This window comes from Simochromis diagramma, unplaced genomic scaffold (genome assembly GCF_900408965.1).
Source record: "Simochromis diagramma unplaced genomic scaffold, fSimDia1.1 OVJJ01000274.1, whole genome shotgun sequence".
Taxonomy (NCBI): domain Eukaryota; kingdom Metazoa; phylum Chordata; class Actinopteri; order Cichliformes; family Cichlidae; genus Simochromis; species Simochromis diagramma.
Genome location: NW_024387386.1, coordinates 494,580 through 522,070, shown reverse-complemented (window position 1 = coordinate 522,070; position 27,491 = coordinate 494,580). Strand labels below are relative to the sequence as shown.

Below are 27,491 nucleotides of genomic sequence, written 5' to 3'. Positions count from 1 at the left end.
CCTCCTGGGGACACTCCCATAGGGCTTAATCTGTGACTCTTCACCAGTTGCTCTTAGAACTGAAGAAGCTTCTCAGATGAGAGGTGAAACATCTTGAAGAAACCTAAAGAAATCCAGACGCTTGTCTTTCCAAGCTAAATCCTTTCTTACCTGCCCCGTGGCAGCTTGAACCATCAGCTCCCTCCACAGACTTTGTATAAGTCTGAGTCTGTCTAGGCCACTACATGAAGATAATGTGCCTTCTTCTTTAGCCGCTCCTTTATTGCCTTGGTGGTATGTTTTTGGTTGTCGTCATGCTGATAGACCCACCCATGACACATCTTCAGTGTTCTGGCTGACGGAAGGAGGTTCTCTTCCAAGATTTTACAGTACACAGCTCCATCCATTGGGCCTCAATGTAGTGAAGTTGTCCTGCACATTATGAGATAAGATTTTGGTGAATGTGGTCCAAACTGCCTTCAGATCATTAACAAGCTCCTCCTGTGTAGTTCTAGATGATCCACCACCTTTCTCCTGATCATCCTCATCCCATGAGGCAAAATCTAGCACTGATGATCAATTTATATTTGTTCCATTTCCCAATGATCACACCGATGTCACCAAGGACTGTTCATTTCTTTGCAGTTGAGCAAACATACAAATTCAGCAAGGAATCAGATAATTATTTCCCCCACTGTACTCTAAACTAGACAACAGTCAGCCAGGCTGTGCTCGAGGCTTCCACAGAGGTAAATCAGAAAACACCTAAGAGGCAATTACCTAACACTATCACTACCTCACCAAACAGAGGGACTCGTCGAGGAAATCCATCACGCTGAATGAGTCCTAAATGTGTGTCCCAGTTTTATAAAAGGTAAACGTCAGTATAATTGGATGTTTGTGATGAAGCGGCACTGACAGTTTGCAACACAACTGGAGGCAAAGATTAAGCACTGACATATTTCTCCTGACTAACTCTACAGTGTCAACAGTTTCACAGAGACAGATAACCATTAGTCATAAAAGCATTGAGACTCAGAAAGAAAACAAAAGGCAAACAGAAGTAGAACAGACAAAGGGTTTTTTTTTCTCTTTTTGATGCACCTTAAGACACTGTTTAACCAGTAAAGAGCTACACAAGTAATTTTCATATGAACAAGGTTGACTCTTTAAAAGCAAGGGCAACTGTTTAATATGTTACACCATGTAAAATTAAGAAAAAAGGCTTTCTAAGTGACTACAAGGTGCAGTGGATTTTATGCACTTGATGCGATTGCTTCCCATTAAGTTCATGAGACATAAATTTGGGATTTTGTAACCTTGTTTCTTTTTATGTTTCTCTGCGTCATTTATTCAGTTATAAAATACTGCACTTACAGATGCTGTGTTTGTGTTTGCAAAAAGACATCACAGTCTGACAGCTCTACAAGTGCTGGAATAAGCTCATCTCTCTGGGTTGTGGCTGAAAAGTTGTCATTAGGACACGTCAGACTCTCAGCCCCTTTAACTGCTGTCTCTTGCAAAATATCATTTAAGAACTTCATTGTTCAAATCTCTTAAAGGGGGTCTATTGTGCTCATTTGCAACTCCACGATTTTATTCTTTGACTCTACTAGAGGGCAGCGTGGTGGGACCATTAGCGCTGTTGCCTCACAGCAAGAAGATCCTGGGTTCATCTCAACATCTGGCTAGGGTCTTTCTGTGTGGATGTGTTCTCCCCATGTTTGTGTGGGTTCTCTCCGGGTACTCCAGCTTCCTCCCACAGTCCCAAGACATGGAGTTAGTGAGGGTTAGGTTAACTGGTGATTGCTAAATTGCTCATAGGTGTAAATTTGAGTGTGAATAGTTGTCTGTCTCTTTGTGTTCGCCCTCTGTCTGGCTGGCAAGTTGGGATAGGGATAGGGGGATAGCCCCCCTGTGACCCTGATATGGATAAGTGGAAGAGAATGGCTAGTATAAAATTGCTTTTGCATTCACAGTTCGGAATTAACCTTGTTTATTCTGTACTGATCCTCCTCTGTTCACCCACTCCGTGAGACAAGCTGTTTTAGCTCAGATTAAACTTAAACTTTCTCCTGATTGGCTGAAAAAAGGTCTGAACAGCAGGTCTGAGATGACCAAATTAACACTGTCCACTCACTGACATCACATGGAACCAAAAGAAAAAAAAAGACCTGTGAAACTAAGTGTGTAGAGCAGTCTGCAGCTTTTTGAAACTTGTTTGATGTTTAATATGAGTATCCACTAAAAAATATACAGCATATACTGCATGACAGAAAAAAAGGAAAAGCATAATATGCCCCTTTAAAGGAAAACCATTCCTACTCCCAGTAGGAATTCCTAGTAATTATGGCTGAATGAGAGGCATTACTCCCCACCATCACCGAGTTCCTTAAACAAACAGGAATCATCTTTGCTGTCAGCACATCTCTCCCCCTGGACACTCCACACATATAAACCCGGCAGGTCCTTGCTACCCGAGAGCTAACGCTGCAGCACATTTTTTGATACAACAACAAATAATGCAACTTTGGGTAAAGGTGTGAATTTTTTAAATACAATGCAGTTTTTTCTTTGTTTTTTGTCTGGTATTTCACAACAAAGTGTAGGCACACATTGATAAGATGTGTGCCCACTCATCTGCGAGGACTGGGAGCTCTTATCACATTGATAAGAGCTTCCAGTCAATAATTGAGAAACAGGGAGTGCAAGGCAGGTTAACTGCTGAAATATTCATGCAGATTCAAGGCAATACTGGGAGACAGCGTGAAAGTGCTGCAAACTTGCTACTACTGTCCTTCCTCTCCTGTAAAGACACGAATTATAATTTCTTGGTGCTCATTTGGGAAACTGGATTTGGTGAAGTGGAGCTTTGAACTAGAGGTGTGCTGCTCACTGGTTTGACTCCCTGGGCGAACTTTTAGAATGAGGTAAGATGATGAGTCATGGTCTCACCTCCTTCTGGAACCACCACTAAAACACTGCCAAGGCCATTTTTTAATGTACTAAAGCTGCATGATTACATCTTTACCAACCAAATGGATGCTATACCCTAAATATATTATTTTTATTACTATCATTGGGAAGTAAATGAAACTGAAACCATCATAAAATGACATATTAAGTATTTCAGGGCTCACTTGGAAAAGAAACTCAAAACTTTTAACTGAGAAGAAAGACACAGGAGGGTTTAAAGATAGATAGACATAGAATAGATGAGTAGACATGTTATCATCCCCTTTTTGCCCCTTGATTTTCACAAAAACAAGAAAAAGAAACAACACAGAGAAGCTAGAAGACAAATGTATTGTTTTTTTTCCTTGTCCATTCAGTATACTTTGATTGTTCAAACATTTAATTAAAAATAACCAGAAATGCATAAAACACAAATTCATTTAAATGCTTATTTTAAGTCAGCTGGTGTGATGAGACACTTGGACTTAGTGCATGAAGTACTTCTAAGGAGGATGACTGTGTATCAGTGGGATGCTGCTGAGTTATTGATGTAGATATTAAAGACACTGGTCATATTATTACATTTGTAAAGTGGTTTTACTTCAAACTTATTTTCATCGCCTTTTCATTTTACTTCAGATGCTTTGGCTAAAGGTTATGTTTCTACTAGATTTTCAACAGTTGGCATATTATTAGTCCACAGACTCAGTCACATCTTTCTGGTCTTGAATATAAAGTAAAGTATAATTGAGTGATGAATGCTTTTGATCGAGATCAGTGGGTGTCATGATTATCAACTCAGGCATCTCTTCATCTTAAACCTATTCAGATGTATTCTTTAGTGTATACGTGCGTGCAAGCTGGTGGATGTAACACTCGGCTGCGGCAATGTTTTATTTTGCGTTTCCCCCCCCCCTATGTATGTGGGAAGGATTGCAGGATTTTTTGTGCATACAAATGCGCTAACTGAGGTTGAAAATATAATTCCGTTGCAATCTGCTGAGGAAATCACGTGAGTCTAACACTGCTGCCCCACGGAACAGAATTAAAGCGGTGAAATTCCGTCTCTTGCGCTCATGTTTTCTTATATTTGGTAGAAGTAGCTGGCATTTTGAATTTTTTAAAGCTTCTTCATAGCCAAGATGTGTTATTCGTATTTTTAAAAAAAAGATCCCATGGGGCTCAGAAATGTTAACACTGGCATAGCTCCAGGCATCTTTTATATTTTTTTAACCTTGTTAACATACGTGCTGTGCATCCCCCAGTGGTACTGCCAGATGTTCAAGTATAACGCACACCAGTGCATGCAGGTGTGTGTGTGTGTGAGGGGGTGGTGGGGGGGGACGGATGTAGCGTGGAGGTGTGTGTACGATGAGGTGAAACGCAGTAGACCTAGCAGCCTGCCTCTCAGCAATGAGCTCAGCTCCAAAATCCCAACTCTCACACTCCGCCTCCGTGATCTCCTCAAAACTGCTGCCACACACACACACACACACACACACACACACACACACACACACACACACACACACACACACACACACACGGCGCTCCACAAATTAAATCCTGTCCGACTCTTGATCACACTTTCTTTTTCTTTTTTTCATTTCATCTCAAACGGCCTGGCTGACTGTCTCTTCCCTTAACGGCCATAAACAACCTTTAGGACTCTGCAGCGGGGAAATAGTTGATGGTGATGAGTGCAGCAATACTGACCTCCAGTGAGTTGAGGTTTGTTAAAGAGAAGAGGAAGTCTTTCAGGTTTTATAGACACTTAAAACTCAACCAGCACGTCAATATACAGAGTTCTCTCTCGCTCTCTTATCGACTTATACATTTTCAGATGTTATTAATACTATTAACATTAATATTTTTGCATCGGTTTGAGATCATCTGGACAAAGCCTTATCACATTCCCACAATATGAAAATAATGTGTGCCGGGGGCGGGGCGGCAGTGGGTGAGTTTTATGAGAACAACACTTGGGGCATCATTAAGAGCGAGAGCGCACCATGCTGAAGGAAGGGGAGCTGCGGCTGGATGTCATTCAACTCCTGACGAACAGGAGCCGTGACAAAACTATACCAGGGGTGTCTTTCCAATTCAAGCAAGTTGTCTTGAGACACACCCGATCAACAGGCTGTAAGAGCCTCCAGAGACTTCGTTAACTGGGATTTGATTTTATTTTTTGCGTGCGCCCGTATCCATGTTGTCAGATTTGTAAATTAACCACGGAGGAGCGCGTTTCTGATGGACTCTAATGACAGGAGCATTGGAGATCTGAAAAGAACGGACAAAATCCAACCAGGATATACACACACACGCAAATATATGTAACAATGGATTCGTTCAACGCCAGCGGAATGGATGCGTTCACGGTGATCCATTTAAATTCCTCCTGGACGCTGGACAGTGGATATTCTTTAGCAGCGATAGCTAGCATCGCCGCTCTCGTAAGTTTTCTCATTCTTTTTACCGTTGTTGGAAATATTCTTGTGGTTATCGCTGTGTTAACGAGCCGGGCACTGAAAGCCCCCCAAAACCTTTTCCTGGTGTCTCTGGCCACAGCGGACATCCTGGTCGCCACTCTCGTGATGCCGTTTTCTTTGGCAAATGAACTCATGGGTTACTGGTATTTTGGAAAAGTTTGGTGCGGTATTTATCTGGCTCTGGATGTTTTGTTTTGTACTTCATCTATTGTGCATCTGTGCGCAATAAGCCTGGACCGATACTGGTCCGTTACGCAGGCTGTAGAGTACAACTTGAAGCGGACTCCTAAACGCGTCAAGTGCATTATCCTGATCGTGTGGCTTATATCTGCGTTTATCTCCTCTCCGCCGCTCATATCTATCGACAGCAACAGTGAGATCAGCTCTCAGCCTCAGTGCGAGCTGAATGATGACACTTGGTACATCCTCTCCTCCAGCATCGCGTCCTTTCTTCGCTCCCTGCTTAATCATGATCCTGGTCTATATCAGAATATACCAGGTGGCCAAAACCAGAACCAGAAGCATGTCGGGAAAAAAACCCAGGACAGATGGCGTTACACAAACTGAGAATGGACTGAGCAAAGCCACCTCCCCTTTCCACGGCGAGAGGGAGAACGGTCACTGTCAGTGCCCGCCTACGCCCAGCCAACGCACCGTCACCGTCGGGCAACAGACTGAGGAGCCTGACATGGAGGAGAGCTCCTCGTCAGAGGGCAAAGGTCACAAGCCCCAGCTGCAGGAGTCCCAGAGAGCAAAGAGGATCAGCAACAAGAAAAGCTCGCTCTCCAAGCAATCCACTCGCATCTCCAGGGTCAGTAACAAGTCCATGGATCTGTTCACCTCCAGGAGGAAACGCCGTAAGAGCTCCCTAGCCAGGAAGAAGATCTCCCAAGCCAGGGAGAAGAGATTCACATTTGTCCTGGCTGTTGTCATGGGAGTGTTTGTTGTTTGCTGGTTTCCCTTTTTCTTTAGCTACAGCCTGTATGGTGTGTGCAGGGAACCCTGTAAGATTCCCGACCCCCTCTTTAAATTCTTCTTCTGGATTGGCTATTGCAACAGCTCCCTCAACCCTGCCATTTACACCATCTTCAACCGGGACTTCAGACATGCCTTCCACAAGATTCTCTGCAAGTCCTGGAAAAAGTCCTTTTAGCTGTGAAGCAGAGCTGCTGCATCACTGTGACAATCTTACATGAATTATCAAATTGAATTTATAAAAAACACAGGAAAAAAAAGGAAATCTGTTGTGTTTGTTATGCCTCACTTATGTCTCATTGTCCTGCTTTTCCAGTCATGACAGCGTGCACCCTTCAAGGAGTCCCCTCAAGCTTCAGCATAGATGTTTTCATTACAGACTTCTCACAGGCTTTCCCAGTTTGATTAATGTGCACCACATTTCTCTTATTCTCTATGAACTGTGCTGTAATTCTGTATTAAAGGACCGATATTGATAAAGCCCCCTGTACATCCACAAAAGATGCACACGCGGGTGATTTATGTGCCAGGACAAACCCCCAGTTCAGCTCCGTTTTTTCCATTCCATTAAACTTTTCTATTTTTTGAACACTAAGATCATTCTTCATCACAGATTTTGTCTTGGGTAATTAGATTTAACCTATTAATATTATTTTACACATTACTGAAAATATAAAAATATGCAACCTACAAGCACAAAATGTCATAAAATCAGATCCTTGACAAGACAGAGTCTTAGTGTGGCATTTTGAGAAATATGCTCAATGGACTTTCCAACAGTCGGTTCAATTCAAATTTATTTATATAGCACCAAATCTCAACAGTCACCTCAAGGAGCTTTATACTGTAGAGTAAGGATCCCAGAATATTAGAAAGAAAACCCCAACAATGAAAATTTGATGACAGTGGAAAGGAAAAACTCCCTTTTCACAGGAGGAAACCTCTGGCAGAACCAGGGTCAGGCAGATATCTTCAGAAACTGGTTAGCAGTGAGGAAAGAGAAAAGTTAATGCTCTTTTTAATGGACAACATAAGAGAAGATAAGAAGAAAAGATGTCTGTAAATATGTAGCATGTTTGTTCATAAGCACTACCTTGACACAGAAATGTAACAAATTCTCACTGAAAGTAGCACATTATATAAGTTTTGTTAGTTAGTAAAAAAGAAGGCTTTCTATTTGCTGGTCTTCAATGCACATAACAAGTGGAAAATAGAGAAAGTTAGTATTGCCATAAAACTGCCCCCCATCATTAAAAAGATATATGTGTTTGATTTAGATATAGCAAGTGTAGCTAAGCTTAGCTAAGCTAAGCTAACCAGCTGTAAGCTGATACAATGTAACTACTGCAGAGAAATTAAAGTGATACTGATCTTCTCATCCAAGCCAGCAACAAGTCAAAGAATATTTCTCAAAATGTCAAACTATTCTTTAAAATGTTATTTAAAAAACAAAACTGTTAGTGTTAATGCCTGTGTGGTCAGTGCTGCACTTAATCTGTAAAGAAAAAGAAAAAGAAAAAGAAAAGAAAACAGTAGCACAAAACAGTTCATCCCCACTGTGCCTGAAACTTTCTGGCTCCCTGAAATGATGAAGCCTTTTGGAGGCTGCCCACCTGGCCCAGGTTAAGAATCCTCATATACTCATGCACCTGTGGTTTCCAACCTTGTTTCATTGCCCTGCAAACATCGCCCTTCTGCTTATATGTTTCTTTTGAAGTGAAACCAAAACGATTCTCCTTTCTTATCTGCCTTTTTAAAGGACATATTTACTGTTTTAAGGCAATGAGGGCTACCGTGGAAAAGTCTGAAGTGATATTTATGTACAAACATGTTTGAATCTTTGACCTTTTTGAGAAAGGCAAGCAGGTTGGACGCCATTAGCTTAAATTCAACTATTTGGTTTGTTTGTTTGTTCAGCTTCCTTGATGCTGTTAGCCGTGTTTTCTTTGACAGTTTTTGAACATCGCTGCTGAAAACAGACTCTAAACTGAACTCTTTTTGTGTCACTGTAGGGTCTTTACCTCACAATACAAAGCGCTGTGAGCCAACTGTTGTTGTGATTTGGCGCTATCCTGGGTTTGGTTGTCATCATGATAATTCACAAGTCACACTGAGATATATTAAAGGACAACAGCAGGATAAATCACGGCAGATTACAGATGACTGGGTTTGACATTAAAAAATGGTTCAATGCAAAAGGGTAATTATTTTCACAGCAGCCCTAAACGACTGAGCATTTCAGATTCAATGCATCCATTCTGCATTTATTTTCCAAGAAACTACCTCTGTTTATTTGCTGCTGATTTTGGAGTGACATCTTGCAAAGTGCATATTTTCCTCTGCTTAAGCTGTCTGATGTTGTGCAAAAATAAAAGATGACGAAGTCACCTGGTGTTGTGATTTTGCAACACGGAGTCTCATTAATGGTCAAAAACATGGGGAGAAACAGTTAAGAAGCTATCACGAAATGATAAATGTTATTGCGTTTTTTTTAATATATATAAATATTTATATTCTAATCAGATGACCACTTTTGGATTAAACTTACTGACAACATCACAATAGTAAATCATGATAGTCTTTCTATCTATAAATGCATCCTTTGATCAGATTCAAATTCAGCAAAAGTTGATCCATCCGAGAAGTTTACTTTCCATCCGACAAAGAAAATCCCCATTTATGCAAAGCCAGCGAGATCCAGGGTTTTGTTTGACTGTGTTGTACAGCATTCGTGTAAACAGAGTCCTAATTAGGTGGAACAGTTGCACGATCCAGAACAAATTGGTGACTCCAAAACTGCTCATTATCATTATTTACCCAGAGATTTAGCCCCAACGTGTTCAATCAAACTTCTGCAAATCCACATATCGTTCAGCAGCTTGAAATCCCTGAACATGGCAACGGGTGGGTGTCATAAAAAGTGTTCAGTCCCTCTGATGGACTGAGGCCATGTTCATTTCAGCGTGTTGGTGACCTTTCTGCACAATAGGTTTGATGTTGGTTCTGGCAGTGTCATAATCTAATACTCCCCAAAGACCCTGTGGGCAAGACTGAGGTGAAACTGAATTCTCCACACACCAAAGTCCTGTTTTCCTGCTGCTTTTGTGCCATGGCTGAGTGTGCACAGCCAAAAGCCATTTGTAAAGGGTTACGAGCCCATCTGCTGTTTGCAGTCACGAGAGATTTATGTCCGAAAAAACACAACAAGAAAGCAGTTTCCCAGCCTGTATAATTGTTTCAATACAGAGGATACGCAAGGAGGTGCAGAGTGGTTGATGAAAGACAACAGTCAAATATATCACCAGATGGACGTACTGGTGCCAAGCAAAAAAAGGAAGTCTTTTTTGCATTAATGCCACCATAGCAGGAGTATAGGCAATATCTGACTAAACTGCTCTTGTAGCAAAGACACCCTTTTTATTACTTTTGAAAAAGGCTGGGAGTGGGTTTACAGAACTTTTTCTTGACATTTCTACCAAATCTTAAGAAAGTGAGCGAACAAATATATAAAAAGCTGATCTAAAATATCAGGTTTATGAATAAGTAGTGCAATAAACTGAGAAGCATAGCTGTGAACTTCACCAATAGCTGTGTGAAGTGATGCAAGAAATTAACGAACAAGCCATATTTAATCTGTTGATGTCCAGCTGACATGATCATTGACTGGACTGTTTGCAATTACCAGGAATCTTTTACCTTCCTCCAAACTGTATTTAAGTGGGATGGGGAAGCCAAAGCAAGTTTCTTTATATGAATTATGAAGAAATATTTGAATTTGTTACATAGAAAAGGAAAGTTTTATGTAAATAATAAATGGAACATTATGTATCACCCATTATCTAGGGTTGGGACACAAACGGTAGAGTATTCAGCTTTTGTGGGATATGATATGCATATCATTTACATAATCATAATATGTTTAGTCGAAAGACAAGAATGGACAAAGGAGCAAACCTCTGTGAGGACCTGCAATGGCACCATGCTAATCTTTTTTTTTTATAAAACGTAGTTAGTGGGTTTCCTCATAAAGAACTCCATTGGTGTTGTTCTGTCTGTGTTTTATAGGTTTGGTAAATACACTGCTTTCCTACCTAAGATAAATAAAATGTGTCCTCAAGAGTCAAGAGCAAAGTGGCTTAATGGGGTGTGTGATTGATTTTAGTGATTTATTGTTGCTTTAGAAGTCAACAGTTAAAAAGAAACTGATTCGTGAAAGGAAAATGTAATTTGTTTCTTCTGTGGTTTGTAATTTGTATGAGGGTTTAGGTATCTCAAACATGTTAAACTGCATTTTAAATACATTTTATGGTTACATTGAGAGAAAAATAATCAGCAGAACACAAAGCAACTGAACCGATTCTACAATGAACCTGTCAGATTGAACAGTGCTCACATGTCTTTAATAGCCGGTCCCATTTACAACCAAAAATAACAACCAGCAGACAAACATCAACATTAGCAATCAATTGGAGTTTATATTCTGGCCACATAATGAATGTAAGTCCAATATTCATCCTCCTGAGGGAAACATCTCAGCCTTTAGCTGAAGGTCGTTCCATTATGCTCACCAGATAGTCAATAGACATTGTCTGCTTGGTGTTTTGTAGGTAGTTTACAGTCATTTTTATCATAGTATTAAAAGGGAAACAGTAAGGCTGGCGTTCATGGTGGGAAAGAAGCAGACAGTAAAGCTGTGGGTCATAAAATCAAAACAAGGAGCTAAAAGACACTAAAACGCTTACAAGAAGTGACGGGAAATACAGAGTTATGAGGTACTTTTGTCAGAGTTTCTCAGAGTTTGCCATGAAACAACCTTCATATTGGTCCACAGTGAAGAAAACCAAATGAGTCCTGTGACTCATTTTTTAAAAAGTCTTTTTAGATGCATACCCAAGCCTGCTGATATATTTTTGCTTTCAATAAATCTGCTTCCCATTGTTTCCACTCAGTAACTACACCTCCACAGACGCACTGTCAAAACTGTGAGGTTCTGAAAAAGCTCCTTTCTAAAGGGGATACTCACTCTGTAGAGAATAATGCAAAGATTCTATGTGGTGAAATAATGACATTTGTCTTTATTATTATTCGATTATGTATTTCCGTTTGCCAAGACATGCATATTTTAAACTTTAAAATATAAAGGATCCCGGCACTGCTTTATATGCACAGTACTGCATCTGTGGTAGATATGAGAACGAGTTCATCTGGTGGATGTTAGGATCGGCAGATGTCTCGTCTCTCTTGGCTGTAGCGGACAGTTTTGCGGTACTTAGTTTGTATCAGATTTTGTTCAAATTTCCGTTTTATGGCTCCATAAAAGTGAAAAGTGAATTAAAAAAAGACAGCTCCAGACTTAAGTAAGATGAAAAAGATAGATGCCAAACACGTGACGTACAGATAAATATTTATTTCAGATCAATGTACATATTTTTTTTTGTGAACTCCGTTTCTCCTTTTTTCCTTGTTAATATTCTCCGTCTTGTAATCGAGCTTCTGAGCGAGAGTTTTGAGTGTTACAGCATCTTTACTCAGTCAGATGTCAGCATCCAGTGTTGTGTGGAAACTACAAAGACATTAAATTTAAATTTTACAGCTGACAGCTCACACAAAAATCCATAAACCCAAGAATGTGGACACGTATTTGTTAGCGCTTTAACAAATACCGCATAATGCAAGATGTGAAAAGACTACAGCCATGAAAATACATTTTAAACACATGAAGATATCTACTCTGGGCGATTAGCATATCGAGTGGTTTTCGGCTGATTTATGGGTACATTTGCTGAGAAAGAGACTTAAGATAAAGCAGACAGGGTTTCTCGTGTCATCTTTAAACCTGGCAAATTTTGTGGAAGATGAAAGGCCTCAGAGTCTTGTGGATATGATGTCGCCACACCTGACCGGCTTCAATTTTCTGCCAGACATCAGACCCCAGCAGTGAGAAAACATGGGCAGGCTATCACGAGATTGCAAGAGCACACCTTTCCCAAAACCCCTTTTTGGTGACTGAAAAAGAAAAAAGGAAAAAAGAAAAAAGGAAACCTGTTTCATCAAAATTTATGTTTACCTTTGAAAAAAAGTTTCCTACTTTCTGACTCTCTGAACAGCAAATGCATAAATGCTCAGTTCACTTAAGAATCTCTCGGCAGCTGCAGAAACTGAAGACACGTCTCACGATCTTCTAATAAGTCTTTACACCGTCGCTATTTAGTGTTTACCACGCACTGACTCCTCCGTGAGATTTATAAGATGCTGCATAATACAGTGTTTGACGTTAGATTATTATTTGATGTAAGACGGTGGGGTTTGCTTACCAGCAGCAGAACGTTCGGAACTTAAATCCACATTTCAGTGTGATGAATTAGCCTGTTTCATTATGGCCAATAATGCATCACATTGCAGCTGTCATATATAATGATGGAGAACACCTCAGACGGTTCACTAACTCCCTCACAGCTGAGCTCACAATTCGCTGCCTGCGCAGAAAGCTGTCCTGTCAAACAGCTCTCATATGTAAATGACTCAGCTGGAAACAGACTCGACTGATTTTCTGTTCAGTGGAAATTACTGTTTGAGGCTTTAAATGACAAACCTCTCCAAGAATCTAATACCTCAGCTGTGTATTGCACTTTAAATAATTACAGCTAAGTTCATCCTTAGAGCCAGTGCTTTTAATATTCTGACAACTGGAACCAAAAACCCTGTTTTTTCCTTACCTTATGAACACTTCATTTCCAGTTTTCTCTACATTTACTGTGTTGATGACTCCTGTTCGTTTGGAACAACAGGGCCCCTGAGGCAGGTGCTTTAAACACACCTTAAGTTACTTTTGGCTTTTTGTTTACGCCTGTAAGCTCGTCCAGCCTCAGGGAAGGGAGTGAAAACAAACAACATGGCTGACACTGACTCTTTTGCATCTGTGAGTTTAGTAACAAAGCAGTTATAGCTGTGGCAGTAGTTATAACAGAGTGGCAAAACAGGTTTAATTCAAAAGGAAAAATTATTTGCATGATTATGGGTGTTGTGCTGTGAACTGTAAAACTAGGTTCACAAACTCCACATAGAAAGCAATGCCATCCTGTAAATGTATTGCCCTTCTCTCTGCTGATTGATATGACATGAGTTATAGCTTAGGGAGCATGGATAAGGTTAGGGTTAGGCGCTAGGAGTTTAGCTCTACAGCAGTAACAAAATGAATACAAATTAAGAGCCAATGGCACGACTCGGCAGGATCTATACTGGTTTTCTATCATATGTGCTATAAAACCAGTTTTGGAATACATCAGTAAATACAAATGGAGCAGTTCAGCTATAGTCTTTGGATAACCAGCGTGTTCACTTATTGTTTTTGAAAGCAGATCTGGATTGCGAACTTTTTACAGTGAAACTTATAAAAGTTTCAATATTTAGCACTTATTCCAGATCTTATACCTTCTCTGGCTGAAGTTTTGGCCCACTGAGGGCAGTAAAAACAAGACAATGAAAAACGCATATCGCTTGATGAACATGGCAGTAACTTTATCTCCCAGGTCAAACCTAGCCTGGTATGTCTGCAAAAACTCAAAAACTACCCCACTGGACGCTTAAAGGTGTTGTTGACAATATTTCAATGTCGGCCAGTCAGACTGTCTCTTACAAAGTGTGGCAGCGAGAGAGAAACAGCGATGACACACACCCACACACGATGGTGGTGGTGGTGACTGAGAACTCTGAAGCTTCAAGATTACAAGGGAAATCCCAACTACGCCGATCTGGGAATTTCCCCCAGGAAATATCCCATTCAAAACTGTACCAATCACCAAAAAGGCATTCAGGACCTTTATTCCTGAAGACAAAGATGTAGTTCAAGTCATAAAGAATAGAAGATTGGTTAATATTACCAAAGCCTGCTTACATTTACATTCATCTAAATGTAAATTGCATCTGATGAGATGGATTAGATGGATGTTGTATTTCTCTGGATCATTAGAATCAGTGCGGCTTGCTCCTGATCTCAACTTTGATTGGAACAGTTCAGTGTGTGCTCAGTTAGATCAGCAGGATGAGTACTGGCCTAAAGTTGTTTGACTCACATTTGTGTTATGTGGTTTTGTTAATATAGAATAATATTAAATAATTCTTTGACCCCAGGTTTCTGCTGCTAGAAAGTCTAAAAAGTACATCCAGGCAACGTTTGAGAAGAATACCTGCTGACCCTGAACTTACGCCTCTGATGTTTTATGCACTTTTATTCAGTTTTAAAAATTATATAAATTTTTAATTTACTTTAATTTTGGAACTACTTTTCAACCAAGGCTAGCAGTCCAAGTGTCAGAGCAATCAGCCAATAGTTATTCAATGTTGAAATGTGTGCCATGCTTAACTGCAATCAGTGCCCAAAGACTAGACTCAGAGAACTGATCAGAGTTTGACAATGATTATTGAGAAGGAGGACTGAGCAATCAGAGAACTGGGAAGTGGCTCAGGAGGGAGTTTTCACTACTGAAGCATGGCTGGAGTTTCTGTCGAAGAGGCGAGCAGGTGTTAACAGCAGCCAAGATGAGACAGGTAAGATCCTGCAAAGTTTGTAATATGACTCTGAGGCAGTAGTTGTTGTTTCCAGTGAGGAAACGAAGGATTCGGTGGAGAGGCAGGTGAGCTGCAGGTAAGTCTTTGGTTTTATAGTTGCAGTGGCTAATGATTGTTTGGTTCAGAGAAGTTAAAGTTGTTATGCTTTTTAAGCTCCTCTGGTTAATCCGGGTCAGTATATTTGAAAGTTTCACACAACCAGAGAACAAATGAAAGCTTGATGAACCACACAAGAATTTAGTAAGTCACAAAGCCTATTTACCACTATGATTGAGACAATAACCTGCCGGACAGTAGCAGCATCAGCTGATCCTTAAACATCATGAGCTGTTTAGCCAGTGAACAGCAGGTGTGGGAGAGAAAGAGAAAAGCCAACTGTGAGGAAGAGCTGGCCCATATCTGAGAGCAAGAGCGAAAGGAGACAAAAACAGAGACCGAGAGAGGGAGAAGACAGAAAACATCAAAACAAAATAATCCCGTCCAGACCATAAAACGTTTGTTAGATATCCTTGTAGCTTATAAAGTAAAACTGGCACCTTGGGGGAATTTGTGTTTCTGGATTTTTAATGAAAATAAAATAAATCTGATGTCCTCCAGGTTCTAGCCACTCTCAGGTTTGAGTCTAATTACCATTTACAATAAAATGCAAATGCAAATTCATTAACTCATTTTAAGAGAGATTTTAATTGTTTATTCCAACAGAAAAACCACCATAAACCCAAAATCCCAACCCCTAGAGACTGCATCTGCTCCCACCCCAAAAGCATAAACAAAATATCACAAAAAACCTAAAAATTTAAAAAATATAACAGTTTGAATGAGCAAAACAGTTAAATTCTAACTATTAAACCTGGCCACTATCTATTAAGTCCTCGTTACTATATGGCTTAATAATTGATTAAACTATTGATTTATTTTGCCTTTCAGTTGCATCAGGATGAATAAAACTTCTTCCCCGCTCGCCCCTGCAGGCAGTCTATCCTTCAAGCTCTATCAGAGGCCTGGGAGCTTGAGGGTCCTGCGCAGTATCTTAGCTGTTCCTAGGACTGTGCTCTTTTGGACAGAGATCTCCGATTGTGTTCCTGGGATTTGCTGGAGCCACTGGACTAGTTTGGGAGTCACCGCACCTAGTGCTCCGATTACCACTGGGACCACTGTTACCTTCATCCTCCACATCTTCTCCAGCTCTTCTCTGAGCCCTTGGTATTTCTGGAGCTTCTCGTGTTTCTTCTCCCTGTTTTGGCTCGAGTTGGAAAGAGTCTCTGTTTATCTATACATGTCAGGACTTCTGTGTTGTGATTTAAGAATAAAAACTAACCTGTTAAGACCTTTAACACAGTGTTCATTAGTTAGAGAGGCTATGCTTGGATTTTTCTCCCAAGGTCACAGAGTTGCTTTGGTACAAGTGGGAAAGAACAGAAAATGAGTCACATTTCTACATGGACCTAAAAGGTCAGTCAGACACTATAACTGTGCAAGCTTGTAGCCAGGTTACAAGCACAAAGTGCTGCAATTCATCAGCCATGTCTATACAGAAATAAAACCAAACTTTATTAAAGAAAAAAAGGAAAAGAAAAACTGAAAAAAAGATTCAATTGTAAGGAAAATAACAAAAGCAGCAACAAAATGACTTTAAAAGCCATGGCGATAAGCAAGGCCGTAACCATGGAGTCAACACTGGGACAAGTACGCAAGATTTTGATTATTTACTTATTTTACAATCAATTTTTATCCCTTTGTGTTACATGTTTGCCCTTTTCCTTTCATCGTATGTACTATTAATCATTAATATTTATTCATTCATTTCTCTCACTCACTTCCATGTCGTTTTCTGTCCGTGTCCACTTGGCCTCTTAAAGCCGAGTATTATTAAGAAATGTAAAGTCATCTCTTTCACTGTTATATATGTAATTGATGTTAGTTGGTATGTTCTTGTTTTCTTTTCTTTTTTCTGTAGTTGCCCATAAAAATCAGAGGATATTACAGCTTCTGTCCTCTTGCTTATAATGGCTCTCCCAAAATAAAGGCAAAAATATAATAAAAAAGACAAATAGATGAAGAGATGTTGTGAGCAGCTTTATTGCTGAAAAGATGCAGACAAAATACATGATTTTTTTAACATCCCAATGATCCATTCATTGTAAATCACAATCATTCCCCACCTTTAATAAAAATGTATACTATGTTCAGTTATCAGAGTCTTGAAATTCAAAATAACTTCAAGCATCAACAGAAGAAAACAGATTATTTTGAACAGGGTGACACAGATACTCAAACTTTAAAACTGGGATAATGCTGCAGAACTTTGTTATGGTATAAATGTATATCCACGAAATCCATGGTGTAAAAATGTAAGCTGTAAAAATGTATTTGGGCTTCAAGTATGTGTTTCATACTAAAATAGGAAGCATTTAGAGCTTGATGTTGATGTTGGGGGGAAACGTTGTGATAAACACTGCAGTACATGAATATCCCTATCATAAAGCGGTTGTGCTGGTGGAAGTGGACTCATGACAGCCGTATTTCTGTAATCCCACCATAAGCAATCCTGTATTAGTGGTGGAAAGTTGTGTGCAACCTGTCACCCGCACAGAGGATGGAGTCTTATCCTTTCTCGGCTGACTTAGTCATTAATTTAACTGCGGCACGCGATGTTTGCAGTTTGATCGCTGGATTTGTTTCAGCACCTGCAGATCCACCGCTGTAGCGATGGTTTCCTGCCTTATGCCTCCAATCCAATAAACAACGAAGCTTCTTTCTGACAAGCAGCAGAAAGCACGATAACTTGTTTGTCAGATTTCAGTCTAATCAAATTTCCCTGAAACTTAATGAATATTAAAGCAACTCATCTCAAACTAATGAGACGAGCTGACTCAAACTCATCTCATTAGTCTGAGTCAGCTGCTGACTTTTGTGCACAGGATCATTTCCAACATGTCTTTTCTTTTTTTTTTATCTGAGAAAATTTGTTGACTCAAGCCTTTGCATTTAATTTTCTCACAACGGGCAAGCAAATTACAAATGACTGTAGAAGACAGAGGAGGTTGGAAATAGGAGCACAGAAGAATTATTGATATCGCTCCACATCCACTGCTTTCTGCACTAAGGGGGGAGTCAGCCCAGGGGCCTGGTCTGGGAATTTAAGTTAATTGAGTGCCACATACCTCTTCCAAAACCACACAGGGCGAGTGTTCATCTTCCATTAAGAATTATCGCTGCTGAAACATCTGCTTCCCCCCCAAAATGAATATCAGACAGTATATTAAAGGCTGGCTCATCTGGGAAATCAGCTGAGCATTGAAGTATATCCGTGGGTTTTCTGGGTTGAAGGCTTTAGTCAGAAATAATCCTTTTCAAACTAGTTTAACCGCACTTGCATTTTGTTTTTCTTCAAAAAAAATCCTTAATATTCCAACAGCAGTATAAACACTACAGCAGCGCTAATGGAAGAAAATGACCCAACCACCATCAGCTGTTATTTGACTGCTTTTCATGAATATTTATCTCCCAAACACGGCCGTTCAATCTTCACAGGTTCGCTCTTTAACGATTCAAAACAGACTTTAACTGAAACTGCTGTCTGGTTTAACATATGTACAGTTAGGTCCATGATTTATTGGATTAAGACATTTTTTAGGTGATTTTTACCTTTGTACACCACCATGGACGGAAAGGCTCCTGTGGCTGTGATTCAAGGGGCTTCACAAAAACTTTTCATTAACTCTTTAGGAATTACAGCCTTTTTTCTACTTAGTCCCTCATACTGAGAGGCTCGTGATTGGACAACTGACTGATGACAAGTGTCATTGCCAGGTTAGGGCCTGTTTTCTTCTTATTTTATGACATGAAGAAGGGACGGCTGTAGCTCAGGAGGTAGAGCAGGTCACCTACTGATTGAAAGGTTGGTGGTTCAGTCTTCTCTAGTCTGCTTGTCAAGTATCCTTGGGCAAGATACTAACCTCAAGTTGCTCTCCGATGCATGGTTCAGGTATGTGGCGTGTTGTATAGAGCGCTTTGAGTACTCCGGGAGAGTAGAAAAGCGATATATAAGAATCAGTATATTTACCAAACAATATATGAAGTTGATCCAGTTCAAGAGATTTAGTATTTTATAGCTTTTCACTGTAATTTGAAACATGAGGCCCAGAGAGATGAGAATGCAAGTGAAGCAGCTGAAAAAACAACAACATAAACTTGCAAAGTCCTTGAAGTTCTTTAAAATTCAAACATCATTTTTGTGGCTGAGCAAATGCCCATTTACAGTATAAAAGCCGGGGTGACAAGGCTGAAAGCTGCTGAGCAAGTAAATAAGTGAACCATTTGTCAAGCTGGTCATTCAAATCTAGTAGTGCTACTAAAAAAGAACGAGAGAGAGAGTAAGTGAGAGAGAGAAAAGCAAAAGAATAAAGGGGCCCAGAAAGGTCCTTGTTTTACCTACAAGAAAACAAGAAGTTCTCAAGCATCAGTTACTGAAAAACAATGAACGTGAATGAACACAGGTGTCAGTGGAGTCATTACAAAATCAAAGGGAGTTTTTTCCTTGATTACACTTTAAAGTGTGTCGGGAAAGAAACACAAAGCTTTTGATTTCTGTTTAACACTTTAATATGTTTGGAACCAACCTTGGACTTTAAAAAATAATAAGAGAAAAACGATGTGGGAGACTGAAAGTAAAGTGCATGGAGCTTTGTAAAAATTAAATTAAAAATTCTCTCGCAAGTTTTAATGTTTTCGAGCGAAAACTGTCGTTATGTTATTGATTATATTGTTACTAATGTTCAGTCTTCAATGCAGGTTTTTGCATATTAAACAAGGATCTGCATGAAAGAAACCAGACGGGAGCAAAACACAAGCAAAGATGGATAATATCATTATTCACACTGGTATTCAGCTGTTTCATACATCTATTTTATTATGTTAATAATTTTAATATTCTTTTTATTGCACTTACTAATATTGTGTTTACAGCAATTTGAATATCCCCTGAGATTTATTAGGGCTAACATAACTATAGCTCTTTCATACTGGGCTGCATATTGCAGTGTGCATATTTTCACATTTTAATATTGAATAATAAAAAGAAATCCAGGCTCTCCCCCAAAGACCCCGTATCTGTTGTAATTCTGTGCTTAGCATTTCCTCATTTCTCCCACGCTGCAGCAGAAGGCAGCAAAGATAATAATTGTATTTCTGAATCTCTGAGAAGAAAGACAACTTTCTCTTGCTTTTGAATGCCATTTGTGGACTTCTGATGAGCTGTCAGTCAGCGAAGAATTCAAGGGGTCCCCTGCTGCGTCTCTTCAATGCAAATCTATCGAGAAATTTGTGGTCCCAGTCTTAAAAGTTTGGGCACATCCATCCAATCTTCTTGCATATTCACACTGCACCTGCTCACTAAGATGAATCGCTCAACGGCGTGCCAAACTTCCAAGTTTGTGACATCTGTGTTCGTTGCAGGAGCCTTTTGATGTCCGAAAACTCCTTTTTTACACAAATTCAGTCAAAGCCGAGCTGATCAAAATGGCTAAAACTCCTGAAAAGTGACTTCTCTTGATATTTTTGTGGCAAATGTATTGCAAGATTGGAAAAAAAAAACAAACAACTAAACCACGCCCTCTGTGTTCCTCTAATGAGATGTTAACTTTGATGCAGCCATATCAGGTAATAATTATAGTGCTGCTTTTACTTTTAGACCAGTCCTTAAAGGATAATTACAACATCAGTTGCGATTTACATGAGGACTCCCATAAAGGAAGTAACAAGTCATCAAGCATGAACGTACATATGGAAGGCATTGGCTACATTGTAAATGGATGCATGAAAGTAAGAGGGAAAACCCCCGAGGCCATCCAGTGCTCCACGGCTCCTTAATTACTTGAAAGGCTGAAACTTAGCAGACGGAGTGAGACAAATGAATCTCTTAATCAAGACCTACAAAGCTCTGTTTATCTGTAAAGAAGCTCGCCGACAGTGATGCTGGAAGCAACACGGTCACGTTCAAGAAATGGGAAATGGTTTACTTAATATTTTAATGCGATGGAGTTTTTATCACAGGGTGTTTGAGTTGTTTAGCAGCTGTGCTTTCAAGCTTTTATAGCTAGTCTCTCGCAACACAGCTGCACATTGAGTCAAAGATGTGATTTGTCACTGATGATAATCTGAAAATGCTGGCTGAGTGTGTATCTGTTTAATTTACCGGTTTCATTAAAGTGGACATGACAGGAGTTCCCATTGCCACCATCAAACCTTTCTATGCTAATATGCTAAAGGAGTTATTAAAAAAACCTCTTTGCACATCACTCTAATGCCTCTACATCACACTTGTTTCCCAGAAGTAAGAGGAAACTTATCTTTTCAGATGGTGTTTACTTGCAATGTTTCCATACTACATAACTGATCCCAGAGCAGTGAAAACAGAGCATAGAACATACATAGAAATGCTACTTGTGTGTGAAACCTTAATTTTATTTATTTGTTTAAGATCAGGTTTGATTGGTGATTCTACACGTGTATTATTCGTGTTCTGGTGACCACTTAAGTTGAAGTTTGACAAACAAGTAACCCAGGTAGTTAAATCTAGTTTCTACCAACTGCGTCAAATCTCCAAGGCCAAGCACTGCATAGAAACTTATCCATGCTTTTGTGACCTCTAGATTAAACTACAGTAATTCCCTTTACTTTGGTCTCCACTCCGCCCTTCTGAATAGATTGCAGCTTGTCCAGAATGCTGTGGCACGCCTTTTGACTGGAACTGGAAGGTTTGCCTCTATTACCCCAGTCCTTGCTGACCTGCATTGGCTCCCTGTCAAATACTGCATTGAGTTTAAAATTCTGTTGCTTACCTTTAAAATCATAAATAATACTGCACCGTGCTACCTCATTGAACTCCTTAGTCCGCATATCCCCAGGAGAGCCCTAAGATCATCAGGACAATTACTCTTAGTGCAGCCTTGACCCCTCTAAAGACCAGAGGTGACCGTACTTTTGCAGCCCCTAGTATCTGAAACAATCTTCCTGCTGCTATTGACGCCTCTGATTCCATCCATTCATTTAAATCACAGTTAAAAACGTACCTGTTTGACCGAGCGTTTTCGGTTAGTTAGTGCACATTCCCTATATTTTATCCCTATGTTATTTATCTTCTATTGATGTACCACTGTATAAATACCCCCCCTTTATACTTATGAATACTCAGTAATTTTATCTTCTAAATTATGCTCTGATGTTTTATTTCTTATTTTATCTGTATTTTTTGTTTAACCAGCGTTTCTCATGTGTTAGCTTATTTGTGCTCTGTTATGGTCTTATATCTGTTATGTTTTAACCTTCTTGTGAAGCACTTTGGTGTATCTTCGGTTTTAAATGTGCTATATAAATACATTTGTATTGTATTGTATTGTATTGAAGTTATAGTTGCAGCAGAGTGGCGAGCCTCGCCTCCAAAAGGACTTGCATTTATAAGAAATGTCTGTTACTGCACCTGGATTTTTTCATTTCAAATCTCCTATGGTGCACAGAGAAAAAAGAAAACAGGGAAGAAACTGTACATAGTATGGAGAAACAACACTGCCAACATCCTGAATAAATAAAAACTAATTAACTAATTTAATTGATTACTGTTCAATCTCAATTTTGAGCCAATGAGCACACAAAGTTGTGGCAGTAAGAAAACCTTGTAATAATGCTGGTGTGTCCTTCCTTTGCATTTATAAAGCTTAAGACAATGTTAAGGCTTGCTTGAGTAACTTCATGTGTCTGAACCACACTGACGATTCCTTTTATTTTGGATATATAACACAGTTACAGTCAAAGGTGATGGCCCGCTGCAGTATAGAAGAGGCATCTTCGAAAGAAATCATTTACATTAAATACTTTTTCACGCTGGGATACTTAATTTTGCACCAAATGCGAAAGTTTACACACAAAAATAGATACACAAATGGGGTGCTACTTCAACAAACAGATGTGAGAGACAAAAAATGTTTAAATCACACACGCTCTCCTAGTAATTACCCTGCTGAGTGCATGTATGTGTACGACGGATCATGAATAGCTTGGTCCTGCCCTGAGGTGAGAGTGGTTTTAGTCAAAGTTAAATCAAGACCTTGGGAGTCTTTCTGGCACGGCTGATGATAAAGTACAGGTCAGGCACTGAACAAAGCGGGAGCAACGAATGAACAGCCTTGATATTACCTGGAATAGCGAGTGAAATTACATTTTCCTCCTTTAAAACCTTTCTGACGGCGTCTCCAGTTACCGCTCCTGTAAACCATTACATCGCAATAATTCACATAAAAATTGACGGGACCATAAACAGCAAAGAAAATACCGGCTATTGTGTTACACGCTGAGAGCGGAGCATGAAGGAAACCCACCCCAGAGGTGGTGAACACTCAACGGCATCCGGTGGCTCAGCAGCTCCTGCTTCGATAACACAGTTACTTCTGGGGAAACATAATATCAGTTATATAATACAAAGAGAATCACCGTGTTCAGTGTGTCTCTTTCACTATTCGGAGGATCTGTGAGGACAGTCTGACTCCGTTTACAGCTCCGTTCTCTGATTTATGACACCCTCTCAGCTGGAATGAATTGTCTTCATTAGACTTTCAATGCGGCTGCTGATGGCGGCATGTTGTTCCTGCTATCGTTGATGTTATCAGGTAATTGTGCTGTTTTTCAGAGTCAATAAAATGAATGTCAATTTGTGGTGTCTGCAAGCTGATTCAGGTGAAGACGACGCTAAAACAGAGAATGGGTGCCGCTGATGATTTCCTACAGTTTCTCATGACAACATTAAGAGCCAAGAGGCCTCAGCCGACTCCTTTTTGGTGATTCATTTGGATAATTAGGCTCAGACTTTAGCATCACGGCTCTCTAAACCTTTCAGTTTCTTAGTGAGGTGATTTAGTCGTCTTTTTGCGTAACCTCCTTAAATCAAAGTCCTCCTAGTTCTTAGGAAAGGGCAGCCTCTCTTTAAGAGCTGTGTTCCTGTTCAGTGCAGCAGTAAAAGAAAAAAAAAAGTCTATTGTCAGGGATTTCATTTTGTTCATAGCCTCTGGAGAACAGCTATTATTCCTGCACCTGCATCAGATGTGGATGTTATCTCTGAACTCCTCACTGAGTGCTTCCTGCTAAGGTCAAATAAGGAGGATGGGGTTAGTTTAACAAAAAAAAAAAAGAAAGAAAGATAGATGATGGAAGGTATGGAGTCCAGATTAGAGGCAAAAATTCATTTGCCACACTTTTTTGTTTTTTTTGTGCTCTGCAATTTGAAGCACTTGATTCTGGTGCCATTTTTTCCCACACTGCCTTCATTTCTCAAAGAAAACCAATTTCTTTACCTCATGCATAATATAATCCCTACACTCACACGGGCAGTGTCAGGATAGGAGGGCAGTGGTGAATAATTTAGCAGCATGGATAAGAACAAGTCAAGGTCTCGGCAGGGATGGACTGATTGAGTGGATGGCAAAAAAAATGATAATCTGCCAAAATGCTACTATTATGCATTAAAATGATCCATCGCTGATAAGGATTTTGCAGATTTTCTGCAGATTTAAATTGCAAATGCAGCATAATTATAATTGAAAAATTACGAAATGCTTTAGTCAGCAGAAATCAAGACACTTTTATATTATTATATTCGGTCTCTAATATGAAGGAAATGTTAATGACAAGCATTAAATTAACATATTCAGAGCACAGCTTGAAATGATGTTCAATGGCAGGAAGAGTTTCACGAAGTCTACAACAATAGAAGAGGTAAACATCGGGCTCTTAATATCGTGCAAACAGAACAAAGTCATCTCTGTCTAGACTCGCCATTTGTGCACAATCACACTGTACAGACTACTCGAGAGAAGAAACGCACACATACCAATGTCTCTGCTAACAGGAGGAGACTCAGAAGTGCAACAATGCCACGAGATACGGGATTTGAATTTTAAGCGAGGGAACGAGGTTCTCAAATGTTTCCTACAAAGAAAAAGAGGTCACTGAGTGTGATAAGAGATGTCAGTACCCGGAGTACAAATTGAAAACAGAAAAACTTCTTCCAACCCTCAAGATGACATACAGTAATGTTAAAGCAGCGAGGGAGGGTGTTTGCCTACATCATTAATCAAAATGGCATTTTCTGCTCTTTAATCGTGGATGAATTGTCCTCCATACCAACACACACACAAAGACACAGACATTACAGTCGATGCTGCTCCAGGCAGAGTGGAAAGCGAAGACTTAGTGTGAGCCTGTGATTAACTTTTAGGTCTGCGACAGGTACGCTGGCCACCTGAGGCCTCCGTGCTCTGTCAGAGCCAGGTGGAGGGTTGGGGAGGCGGGGATAAGCGGGGGTGCGCATCTGCAGCTGGCAGAGCGAGTACCTCAATAAAGAGCCGGGCAAAGCGAGGAGACGGCGCACAGTCAGGTGGCGAGTCTCTGCACCATCTGGGAAGCTGATAAGGTGGGAAAATCCATTGTTGTATATGTTCCCTGAAGCCAGAGAGTGTAGGAAGGTGCTGTGATGCATTGTGAGAAGCTTCCAATTTAGCTGCACAGACAAGCAAATAATGCACAGGGATGAATTATGACAAAGGTGCAGGTCTTCTTTCAATCTTTCAGACCCTTAAGGAGAATATTTGACAAATTTGTCATATCTTATGCAATAAAAAGTAAAGAACAAGGAATTAAAACATTAAAGCATCCTTCCATCCATCCTGCCACTTATCTGTGTCCAGGTTGGGGGCAGCACTCTAAGCACAGACCCTCAGACCTCCCTCTCTACTACAGCATCCCCAAACCAGCCAAGGCATGTGATCTCTCCTGCATGTCCTGGGTCTGCTCCAGGGCCTCCTCCAGGTAGGACATGCCCACCTCAGAGGTGCCCTGAAGCATCTCAACTCTCCTTTCAATATGAAGGAGCAGCAGTAGCAGCTCCACACTGAGCTCCTCGCCAAAGTCGCCGCTGTGCCCAGCAAAAACACAAAGAGTGACAGAGATCAAGGATTCCCACATTATACAACGGGAGATGCTGTGATTTAGTTGCTTCCTGTTTTCTTTCCTTCTACAAATATAATTCTTATGCAGAATTTTTACCTGAGTGCAACATTTGCTTTTTAGAAAACAACTGCAGTAAGTCCAGGTCACCCTAAAGTACTAGCATAAACAGTGAAGGGTCGTGGGAACACCATAGTTGGGCATGCGATACAGTCAATGCTGTAACTGCAAACTAGACTGATGAGGGAGAGAGGAAGGGGGAAGAAAGGCAGGAGAAACTAGAAACATAAATCCTAAAACTGGACATTAATGTGCATTATTGAGTCTTTTTGTTAAGACGTTTTTTCATAACCTGCAGATTCTAATCATCAAAAATCAGTTTTATCAGCTGTCACTTCAGTAGTTTTCAGAGTGGATACTCAGTAGTACAGCACATACTGTGTGCCACTTCAGAAAAGTGACAAGTGCTCATGTATCAAGGCCAGAAAATCTGCAGAGTTTGTGTTGGTCTGTGTCTGCTTAAGTAAGATGTTCTGCTTTAGAGAGTAAAAAAAAGATTTTCTTATGCATGGTGGTGCTCAGACTGCTGGAGAAAAAAAGGCAGATGGAGGTAATGCAAATGACCGAGTCTTACTGGAGTCTTAGGAAATGCCCAGCACAGCCGATCCCACCCGCACACTGATTTAAAAAAAAGAAAGAAAGAAAAAGAACTTGTTGATATGAAAACCCAGTAACACTAATTTGCATTACGATGGAAGTGTTTTATTCCTACAAGGCTTCTTGCACTTACTTATTTTTTCTCCCTCTCTGTCTCTCTCTTCCTCTCTGTGCACGAGAACCTCATGACAGGAGAGATTCCCCGCCCGAGCTCTTCTGAAGGACTAATTTGATTTGATAGGCTGTGGAGACAAAAGACGGGCTGCGTGCACGCGAAGGAGCTCTCTGTCTCCTTGTAATGAATTAAGCTGCACATCATGCACAGCAGCCTAAACACAGCCTCGGTGTCAGACATTCGCTCTCCTTTCCTCCAGACGGCCGTGCATAATTGCCACAGGCTCATGTTCGTCTTAATTTTTAGCCCAGGTACTTGTGATTCAGCTGGGGAAAAAAAGGCGTTCAAACTGCTCTATTTGCCTTTGCCTGGTGATTTCAGTGAGAGCTCACTTTATTGTGCCACGGAGCAGCTGGGTAACTCTCACCGGTTCAAGATGTCAAGTGATGGATTATTCAGACATGAGACGCCAAAATCTCCAACTCTAAAGCAATTTACTTTCTGAAATAATGATTTAAAATGTGATAACAAAAAAGAACCTTGGTGATTTACATCCTGTATAATATATTAAAGGCAAAGATCTTAACTCAGCAGTGCTCATTCCCTGTAAATGCTACATAGCAACAATCTATCCTCTGCAGTTTGCAGACTGACTTCCAAAAAAGACACCTGAAAGTCCCTGTTACCATGTTCACCATTAGGAGATTGAGAAGATTATCTGAGCGTTTGTCCTGTCTCATGCAATACACCTGGATCAC

The 27,491-nt window shown here is 40.2% G+C and overlaps 1 protein-coding gene and 1 long non-coding RNA gene across 2 annotated transcripts; one reads left to right on the top strand and one right to left on the bottom strand.

Annotated features, from left to right (window-relative positions):
* On the bottom strand, positions 1-27,491 carry LOC120720213. The gene is made up of 5 exons (XR_005692831.1): positions 27,481-27,491; positions 20,898-20,905; positions 18,525-18,527; positions 2,935-2,940; positions 1-134 (listed from the first exon to the last, which is right to left on the bottom strand). It is a non-coding gene; the product is annotated as an uncharacterized LOC120720213 (long non-coding RNA).
* LOC120720212 (alpha-2 adrenergic receptor-like) lies at positions 4,861-7,923 on the top strand. Its single transcript, XM_040009848.1, is given in 2 exon segments — positions 4,861-5,870; positions 5,872-7,923. Coding segments are annotated over 2 exon segments (1,302 nt in total). The 5' UTR covers positions 4,861-5,273; the 3' UTR covers positions 6,577-7,923.